An 11,220-nucleotide genomic window follows, 5' to 3' on the forward strand; every position below is an offset into this window, starting at 1 on the left:
AGCATAAATTATTGTATTTCTCTAACGTTTTCAACCTACTCAATATAGGCCATCCTCAGGTTTACGAATAAACCGTTCCGAAATGGAACGCATCTTTTTCAATTACGTTTCATTTTAAATTTAAAATTTTAAATGTTTTAATTTACAATAATTGTGAATTGTAAATTTAAAATGAAACGTAATTGAAAAAGATGCGTTCCATTTTGGAACGGTTTATTCGTAAACCTGAGGATGGCCTATATTGAGTTAGGTTGAAAACGTTAGAGAAATAAAATAATTTATGCTTGGCAAAAATTCAGGTGTGTTGATAGAATCATTAGTTAATAGATCAAAATATTTACAGTGTTATAATAATCTATATATATATAATCGAGATGGGTTGATGATGATGATGATAACAATAATAATAATAATACAGTAATAATAAGCGCAGAGCCCAAATGGTTAAGAGTTGAAAGTTGAAATTTGGTACACAGGGTAAAGAGTTGAAAGTTGAAATTTGGTACACAGGGTACGTCATGAGAACGTACACTAAGAAGGGATTTTTCGAAATTCCCTCTCGCGGGGGAGAGGACAGAATTAAGGCTTACAGTGAAGAACTCTTCTTCTATTATACTATTTTAGATGCGGTTTTTTTGCGTTTTTGATTGCGTTTTAATAGGTACGTAAAGAGAATGTATACTAAGAAGGGATTTTTCGAAGTACCCCCGCGAGGGAGAGGTTGTTAACACTACCCCGCGGGGGAAGTGTTAACAATGGAAATGTTAAGAGAAAGCGACATGCAAGGTTTACATACGCAGATGCGTTTTTTTTTGCGTTTTTGCGGGAAATCGAACATATTTTTAGACCCATCTGAAAAATTCTCTAATTAGTCTGGAAACAGGGGGACCTAATTCTTGCATTCTGTAAAAACGGGTAAGATTGGCCATAATGTAATAATCTTAATCTTCGCTATAGTTACTTTTTGTTCGAGCAACGCCGGGCTTATCTGCTAGTATATTTAATATTTGTTTCAAATTTTATGGCTTTTATCGAATCTTTTTCTATTTCACATCCGTTCAAATTGCAGTGTTTTACTACAGCTGAAGTTAGAGTATTATATTTTATTACATTAATATGTTCTTTTATTAAAACTTTTACATGAGAAATCAAATCAATGAACATGAAAAAAATCACCACGCCTCGATCGAGATAAACACACTTAACATCGACACTTTCCATCTATTGCGTTGGAGATGGAAAAGGTGGAAATTTATAAGAGTAAAATGATAAACCGTTGCCTAAATGCTAGGGATGCTAATGCCGGGGGGAGCAAATTCTCTTGGCTTGCTTAGCATGTGCCCTATGCTTGAGAGAAAATTTTGACTGTCAATATACTTTGTATATAAGAACAAATATGCCAATAATAATTTATTCTAATGTATAAACTCTTTTATCATTTGTGTTTGCTTTTACATTGACAGCTAGCCGCTAGCCGTTTTAAGTCAGTGCCATGCTTGCGGGAACTCGATCTCTTGCTCGTGTGGAGGTTTGTCGCAGCAAACAAACGCGCACCCATGACGCCATTCGAAGTATTTAACATGGTCAGACTGTGTTGTATTGAAAGCTTGCGATACCCAGTCAGCATACATGTATTGTGTACAGGGCTGGATTTACGTGGGGATTAATAGGGCTTAAGTCCTTCATCCCCAGTGTCAAGGGCCGTCAAAAATTGAATTATTATCATATAATAAAAAAGTATTAAAAATTTATTATATTTCATATATTTCGTGTGTAGATATAATGAGCTTTATAACAGTCCATACTTTATATTCACACCAAATAACGTTTCTGTCTATTGTTTAGTACTAGAGATAGGCCTATTATTTTTATTATAATTTTCAGCATGCCCAAAAATTTTGGTTAGGATTCGCCCCTGGCTAATGCGCTTCCAACAGCATGGAAATATATAATTGAAAAAAGAATGGACTTAAAAACCCTTAAATCATGTTTCTTTCTAGTTAGCTTTGTTTACTATGTTTCATTTGTTTATTTATATAAAATGTTTTAAATAAATACATAAAAATGTATTTATTTATTAAATATATACACCTCTTTCAATTCATTTTAAAGTCAAGTTATTTTTTAAATTTTAAATATGTAAAATATTCGAAACGGTACGTTCCAGTTTGGAACACTTTAAACCTGATGATGGCCTATATATTTACTAGGTTAAAAACGTTCGTAAAAAGAAAAGAATTTTAAGCTCAGGAAAATTAGGTGTTGGTGAGATTGAAGTGAAATATTTGCTGAGAAAAAGGTGAATAGATGTGAAGTATTCTCTACTTCTATAAGACATCCTTTTCGATCACCCACATATTCTAAAATGTCACATAGTGTAATCATCACGACTTAAACAACTACGAAATCAACTAGGATTAATGTCGGACACAAATGTGAATAAAACGTTTTGACTAGAGAGAAAAGTTATTACAAAGACAACACACAAGTAACTCTCGTATGTCGTCAGGCACGCTATGCCTTTTGTGGCAGTCAGTTTGGTCGACTCATACGCCACCTATATTTATTGGCACAAGCGAATAGACACAATACGTACAGTTGATATCTCTGAAGGACTGACTGAAACATTACAGAAATTAAAAAGAGGAAAAACAATGCAATTTTACAATCAAATTCCAGAGAAATAGCGATCTCAGTACAACCATTTGCATATTTATTCATTTTATGTCATCCAGATTATATTAGTTGAAATAAAAATAGATTTATGACGTAATCATACCAACCTTAATCTATTTTACACCTAAATTATCATAAATTCCGTTTTCTTTTTTAACCTTTGAAATTTCAATATCTTCATAATATTTTCGTTTTCTAATATTTGTTTCAAATTTTATGACTTTTATCAAATCTTTTTCTATTTCACATCGTCTTAAATTAGTGTTTTGTTACAGCTGAAGTTTGTGTATTATCTTTAATTGCCTTAATATGTTCTTTTATTCGAACCTTTAAATGAAAAATCAACCAATGAAAATGAAAAATCAAATCAATAAACATGAAAAAATTACCACGCCTCAATCGAGGTGAACACGCTTAACATCAACGCGCTAACTTCATACTTCCGTTAAAAAACGCGTGAACATAAAACAAAACGAACTGTGGAAAATGTTCGTATTCCTGAAAACTTGGCGATCACGTGTGCAGCTAAATAGTTGTATATCGCCACATATAACACGAGCATATACGAGTAAAAACAAATAATTACAAACTATAATAAAAATATAAATTTTATAAAACAACTAGCTGTTACCCACGGTTTCGCTGGCGCGGATTTTGCAAGCAAACTCTATTTACATTCAATATTTCAACAACCATAGTAATTGTTATTTAACACCTACCCCTAAGAATAATGAGAATTGCTGCAAATCAAACGAGCTGTTTTTAATTTTATAAATTTTCTGGAACGTTTACAATCGTTCTATAATCGAACCAATATGCAAAAAAAAATTCGAATTTAAAACGGTTCGAACATTTGGTTAAAAAATCGAAATATATAAAAAATATTTATAACAATGCCTGAAATGCTATCAGTTTAATACCCCTAAGTACCCAATGAAGACTAAACATAGTTAAATACAAAAATTCGCATCTAAAATAGTACAGTAGAAGCCGTTCTTCAGGTTAATGCTCTCCCTCGCCCCCCTGCGGTGGGAATTTCTAAAAATCCCTTCTTAGTGTGCGTTTTCATAACGTACCCTAACTGGTACCAAATTTCACCTCTAGATTCTGGAACTTTCTAGAAAAAACTGGAACATTCTCATTGAAGCGTCACACATTTTCGAAGTCAACCACTTTCAACCCCCATATCCTCCCACACCCTTATAGCTATCGAGACGCAACCACCATAGTGCACGATGGGAGACTTGGGGCTACTACCATACACAAACACCATCCATATGCGGTGTCTAGTTTCGGCTGCAGAGTGAAATATAGGCATAAACACGTCCATTTATATATATACTAGCTGACCCGGCCACGCGTTGTTGTGGCTCAAAATGTATCTATTATAAATGTATAACACTTCCCCAGTGGGGGAATTTCAAAAAATCCTTTCTTAGTGTACATTCTCTTGACGTACCCTATTAAAACGCAATCAAAAACGCATCTAAAATAGTATAATAAAAGCCGAGTTCTTCACAGTAAGCCTTAATCCCGTCACTTTTCCCGCTGGGGAATATCGAAAAATCCCTTTTTAGTGTATATTCTGTTGACGTAACCTATTAAAACGCAATTAAAAACGCAAAAAACCGCATGTAAAATAGTATAATAGAAGCCGAGTTCTTCACGGTAAGCCTTAATCCCGTCCATCTCCCCCCACTGGGGGGAATTTCGACATGTATATTATATAAAAACACGTGCGTATTCGAATGCAACGTTGTGTCAAAATTTCAAAGGAATCGGTAGGAACAAACGAACGTTATATTTTATTTATATAGATATAGATAGATAGAAAATGATCTGCTTCAGTCCATTCTCACAGAAAAGCATAATGCCTCACAGAAAAGCGAACTTAGGTCGTCGGAAGTTAGCGCCATCTGTTGGACATAAAAGCCTTAATCCATATATAAATATATTTTTGAAAGGAAGGAAATGGTGTAGGGGGTATGAAAAATAGATAGTAGCCGATTCTCAGACCTACTGAGTATGCATATAAAATTTGGTAAAAATCGGTAAAGCCGTTTCGGAGGAGTAAGGTAACTAACATTGTGACACGAGAATTTTATATATAAGATATATATACAGGGTGGGCCAGCGAAAACGAAACGGCAGAGTGTTCGTGTTCGTCCAAGCAAAGCGCTCGGACAGGTCGATCTTTTGCTCGAGGGGACATCTTTTGCAATAAAGTTTTTGCGATTCTGAATACAACAGACAACAAAAAATTTTAAAAACTCATTTATTTTGTATTAACTAAACAAACATTTATTTCGAAAAAAATGTTTGTTTAGTTAATATTCAGAATCGCAAAAACTTTATTGCAAAAGATGTCCCCTCGAAAGTAAATCGACCTGTCCGAGCGCTTTGCTTGGACGAACACGAACACTCTGCCGTTTCGTTTTCGCTGGCCCACCCTGTATATATATATATATATACAGTGGTGATATTCGATATATTTAACAAAGAGTTCGCTAGCAGAAAATTTTTCCCTAACAATCACCGACAAACAAAATGGAAGTTTTGGCTGGAAATAAATACAATACCTTTTCTTGCGATATATCTAATAATCAGTGGCGTATTTGGAATGTAAGGGGGCGAAGACCAGGTAACAATAGTATATTAGTGCTGTCGACCTTCTCTTTTTTTTTTACGCAGAGAAATTTTTCACCCCGAATGGCACTGCTGATAATAGACAGATGTCATCGTCTCTGGAAATACAATATCCTTTTTATTTCGCTGTCCATAGCCCGATACATGTTCCACAGCCATCTTGTATTATCTCGCGCGCGTGAGATTGTGGGATCTCTCTTCTGACTGGATTTAGTTTCAAGAACTCTCTGGAATCGATCGCGATTAAACCTCGTTTCGGTCGAGATTGAAACGGTCGAGAGAGATCGCACCAAGGCATAGTCCCCTACATTGCTCACAATCTAGATTGAAATGCTCGGTGCGAACGGGGTATAAGGCTCTATTTTAGTAGTGTTAAAGAGTATAATACGTATATTTTAATATATTTTTTAAAAGAAACAAAACCACTGAGAAATGTTACGTATGTTTCGTACGTATGTTACAAGGTTCGGGAAACGAAAATTTTACCAACGGGTTCGGCCGAACCTGTGCGAACCCGCTGAATATCACCACTGTATATATATAAATGGACGTGTTTATGCCTATATTTCACTCTGCCTATATATATATAGATCTAAGTATTCTTAATTTTTAAAAAGTTTTAATTAAGGGTTCAAAACTGCAAGCAAAATTAAATAAATGGCAATAAATTAATAATTATTAAAAGTTATAAAAACTAAAACTAAATTAATACTAAAAATTAATTTTAAAGTGCTTTAACGCAATAGTATATATAAATAAAATACTTACTATCGTAAAAGATCTGTACAGTATGTATATGGAAAAATAACCGACCAATTGTATATATTTAGTTTTATGCAATCCTTTAACGCTCAATCGTAAGAACTGGTCGGTTTTATATACTAAATTTTTAAAAACATTAATGCAACTGGTAGCAAAGTGTAAAATCTAAAATACACATCGATTTCATTAAACGTGTGTCATTGTAACAGTTTTCAGGATACGTCGCACCTTTGACTTCTGAACGTTAACCATTTGTAATACAGCTGAAATGTATGGATATGTTACCGTTAAAGTATGAAATCCGTTATTTCATAGAATACCTAGTTATTCCATGGAATAACTGATCGTGTCCGTTAAAGTGTAAAACTCTCTTGTATTTCATGGTTTAACTAGTTATTTCATAGAATAACGATCTGCAGCCCGTTAAAGTGTAAAATAATCTATATCATATATCTCGCACGACAAATACATTTACCTTTCCACCCCTACTGCATTTATGAAATATTCCAGGCCATAGGAAGAGAACTTGTTTAGCGTGTTGGCGCCAGTTCATTCCGGTTAGTTGATTGCTTGCACGTACAGTGCCGGCTGCTGTTCGTCAAATACTGTTTCCACGTGTCAGGTATTGAGATACATTTATTTTTTTAAGTTTTATAATCTAGTTTGCTTACGTTAAAGTGCAATTATTTTTAAGACCTTAAATTGCCTTGAACAATGAATTCTTTAAGTGATAACGTAAAAAAAGCTGCAATGAAAGAAAAGTTTGAATCTTTACTAAATAAGCGTGATGTGAAAGAGAACAGTGCTTTGCTCACCCGTGAAAAATTATTAAGTTTGATAGCTGATGTAAAGAAATCTAAAACATCAGATAAGAAAGTGCCACGTGATTATTGGTTACTTCAACATTACGATGTCCTTGAAGTTCAAGGAGTAGAAAAATTAATAGTCCCAGTAACAAATGCAACACCAGATGTAATGTTTTATTGCTCAAGTGATTCTTTGTTTGACATTTTGTACGAAACTCATTTATCTATTGGGCACGGTGGTAAAGACCGAATGATAAAAGAACTTAATCGTCGTTACAAAAATATTACGCAAAATGATACTAAGATTTTCCTGAATTTTTGGGGAACTTGTCAAAAAAAACGCAAAGCGGGCAGAAAAGGTGTTGTTGTTAAGCTCATGATTTTTTCACATATGAATTCAAGATGTCAGGTTGACCTCATAGATTTTCAATCACAACCTGATGGAAACTATAAATTTATTTTAGTTTATCAAGATCACCTTACAAAGTTCGTGGTTTTAAGACCTCTTCAAACAAAGAGAGCAGAAGAAGTTGCAGGACAGTTGCTTGATATATTCCTGTTGTTTGGAGCCCCATGTATATTGCAGTCGGACAATGGAAGAGAATTTTGTAACAAACTTATTGATGACTTAAAAGTAACTTGGCCAGAGCTTAAGATCGTGCATGGCAAACCAAGACATAGCCAAAGCCAAGGCAGTGTTGAGAGAGCCAATCAGGACATAGAAAATATGTTGACGACTTGGATGCAAGACAACCAGTCAACTTCGTGGGGTAACGGGTTAAAATTTATCCAGTTTATGAAGAACAGAGCGTTCCATTTTGGCATTAAAAGGTCCCCCTACGAGGCTATGTTTGGTCGCGCAGCTAGAGTTGGACTGTCAACAACTGCCATTCCGAAGGAAGCACTTAATTCGTTGGTCGACGAAGATCAATTACAAATACTTTGACTGTTGATGACAATGAATGTTTCTTTTCAACCTGATAATGAAAAAGTAGTTGAACAAACAGTATTAAATAATCCCATTACGAAAGTATGTGTTGTCTGTTTAAAAGTATGCAGTGAAGATATAGTTTGCTTCAAATGTATGGAGCATGTCCATATATCATGTTCGGAAGATTATGTTTCAGAAGATGAAGTTGAGCAGAAAATCTGCAAATTGTGTTTTAATGAACTTAATGTTCAAAGAGAAAGAGAAAAGTCTAAAAAAATGTTTAGAAATTTAAGCGAAAAAGATGGAATTAATGTCGGATAAATCTCATTCTGAAGCCTCTGTGGGGTTTACCGTCCGTATCCCAGTGCCTGAAGTTGACAGAGGAAAAGGTGATGCCAAATCTATTTTAGCTATCATCATAAAAATAACCGAAGAAGGATTTTTCCAATTGGGCACAAGAAACGGCCACATAAAACAATTATATTCCCGATCCCAGTTCAGTGTCTGCGAACAAAAATTAATTAAAATCGAAGAAGTACCGGATGTAGAAATATCGCTCCGGTCGGTTGCTACAGCTCAAAGTTTAGGTACTGGTCAGGGATTTAAAAAATGTTCGTGTAAAACCCAGTGTGTCAACAAAAAATGTTTTTGTTTTAAAAATAATGTTCTTTGTAATTCCAAGTGTCATTTTAGTAATCCTTGTTGTAACAAATGATTTTATGGTACGTTTCCATAAATACCATTTATACGCTGCATAATTAGATAAATTGCTTCTTTTTCATTTTAATTGTCTATCATTAGTTTAATTTCATTTTAGATAAATTGTTTATTTTACACTTTAACTGTCTCTCATTAGTTAATTTATAGAATACCTAGTTATTTCATAGAATAACTAGTTAAAGTCTCAAATTAATAACATATTACACACTTTAACGGACATGATAAGTTATTCCATGGAATAACTAGGTATTCTATGAAATAACTGCATTAAATACTTTAACGGTAACAGATATATCAAAGTATTCGTAAATATTTTTGCTTTGTGTCGCCATCTTGGAACCATAGGTAACATTAACCAATCTTTCTTTTCTCCGCCTCTCAGTCTTGGATCGTTCTAGTACTATACTTAAGAAAAACACGCGTAAAGGTAAGTACGTTATTTTTAATTTTTAACATTTTCATTTAAAAACTAAATTCAACTTAGATTTAACTCTGACAAGAGTAAACCTACTTAATTAGAAACTTTAACTAACTAATGTCAGAAAAATCTGGAATAGGAAAATTTTGTAAAAAATGCTTTGGAAGAACATGTATAAGTATGCTCTAATTATAAATATCAAAAGTTTCCACTCCAAGTAGAGAAAAAGCAATTGCTGAATTTCATTCTCACGATGTGGTAAAGATGCTGTTAATCATTTTTGTTTTATTTTATTGAATAAAATAAATCTTTATATAGACACTTTTGTCATAATTTTCAGGATATGAATCGCGTTTGATTTTTAAAAAAATTCAGAAAAATTTACTTTAGATTATTTTAAATTTATTGACAGTTATCAATTTTTAAATTATTCCCTGTCTACTGTAACTGAAAATTGAAAAAAATGGGAATCATAATTTTTAACCAATACGGATATTTAATATTATACAAGAGAAAACAACTTCTCTTGTATAATATTACAATTCTAAAACTTACTTAATACATAGTGTTTGTAATAAAACGTATCCTTGCCAAAAAATTTTATAAAATGTAATTGTAGTAAATATTTTTTAGAAATTGTACTAAAAAATTGTTAATCAATAGTGTAACTTCTATTAAAATATATCCTAATATAGATTTTTTTTCTTATATATATATATATACAGGGTGGGCCAACGAAAACGAAACGGCAGAGTGTTCGTGTTCGTCCAAGCAAATCGCTCGGACAGGTCGATTTTATTCTCGAGGGGACATCTTTTGCAATAAAGTTTTTGCGATTCTGAATACAACAGACAACAAAAAATTTTAAAAACTCATTTATTTTGTATTAACTAAACAAACATTTATTTCGAAAAAAAATGTTTGTTTAGTTAATATTCAGATTCGCAAAAACTTTATTGCATAAGATGTCCTCTCGAGAATAAAATCGACCTGTCCGAGCGATTTGCTTGGACGAACACGAACACTCTGCCGTTTCGTTTTCGTTGAACCACCCTGTATAAGGCATTGTCGTGTTACCTCTGGTCTGTAACGGTATCCACTGTAACCAAGGTATCCACTAACGTCCCTAACCAGATACACACCCTGATTTACACATCTCCTCTCAACCAAGTCGGACCCACCACCTGGCAAAGGGGGGACAGAAAAAGACGTAAGGAAACTAGATTTTTGAAGTATATTATTTTTATTTATTTCAATTACTTTGAATAAAGAATATCTTCACTTTCTATATAGAAATCCTGTTTGCTGTTTGTGTATTGATTTATTAAGATTAGTTTTTAAGATAAAGAATTGTATATATTTATACATATTAAGTGCATCAAACTTTTAAACACTACGTGCTTTAAACCTTAAAATAATATGCATCAAACTTTTAAAAATTAAGTGCATTAAACTTTCATATATTAAGTGGATCAAACGTGCCTCATGGGAATTTGTAAAGAACGCCCACTACGGGGTGTCCCGGGCTACTAGTAGAATACAAACACGTTGATTAGAAAAAAAAGTGGATACCGTTACAAAATTGATATTTGTAACGTTCTTGATAGAAAAATTAAATAAATTCGAAGAGAATTCCTGTGATAAAAATAAAATATACTCCAAAGTGTATCGAATTACTACTACTGACAGAAAAAGAAGTACTATAACGCATCTCGAAAACGAACTAGAAATCTTCGAGAATGCAGGTGAAAAAGCACATAACATCTGTCTTCTCTTAAAGGCAAAAGAAGGGTCTCAATTGTAAAATTTAACCATAAAATGGATTATTTGTTGAAAGAGAATTCAAAATAGCCACGAAAAAAAAAAAAAAAAAAAATAGAATGCTGGCTACCATTTGAAAAAAAATTCGAAAAGACACTTACATCACCGTGTGCACTAACTTGCTTTCACAACTTCTAAATTTTCATTCATAAAACCACATAATGGACCTGGAAACGAAACTATCTGAGCCATGGAGGACGCCATGTTGCTTTCCACTGTAAACTACTGCTACAAGCAGCCGTTTTTGCTGTTTGAAGGTGCGCACTCCAACCGGAATTTAGGAACGCATTCAGCAGGAATTTTTAAATGGATGTCGCTCGCGCAGAGTTACACGGAGGAATAAAAGAACGCACCCTATCTTTGCTTTTTAAACTCTTATTATAAAAATTTACAATAATACTTTGTATTATGTTTTACATAAAAGACGAAAATTACATTGT

The 11,220-nt window shown here is 33.4% G+C and overlaps 1 protein-coding gene across 1 annotated transcript; it reads left to right on the plus strand.

Annotated features, from left to right (window-relative positions):
* Positions 1–6,798: 6,798 nt before the first annotated feature.
* Positions 6,799–7,836, plus strand: LOC136984862 (KRAB-A domain-containing protein 2-like). Its single transcript, XM_067281999.1, has one exon. It carries the CDS (start codon positions 6,799–6,801, stop codon positions 7,834–7,836), a length of 1,038 nt encoding a protein of 345 aa, XP_067138100.1.
* The last annotated feature ends 3,384 nt before the right edge of the window (positions 7,837–11,220 follow it).

This window comes from Centruroides vittatus, unplaced genomic scaffold, assembly GCF_030686945.1.
Source record: "Centruroides vittatus isolate TY-2023 unplaced genomic scaffold, ASM3068694v2 contig_934, whole genome shotgun sequence".
Taxonomy (NCBI): domain Eukaryota; kingdom Metazoa; phylum Arthropoda; class Arachnida; order Scorpiones; family Buthidae; genus Centruroides; species Centruroides vittatus.

Bases quoted from the DNA above. Each gene is read 5' to 3' on its own strand.
- LOC136984862 (XM_067281999.1), top strand. From the start codon at position 6,799: ATGAATTCTTTAAGTGATAACGTAAAAAAAGCTGCAATGAAAGAAAAG.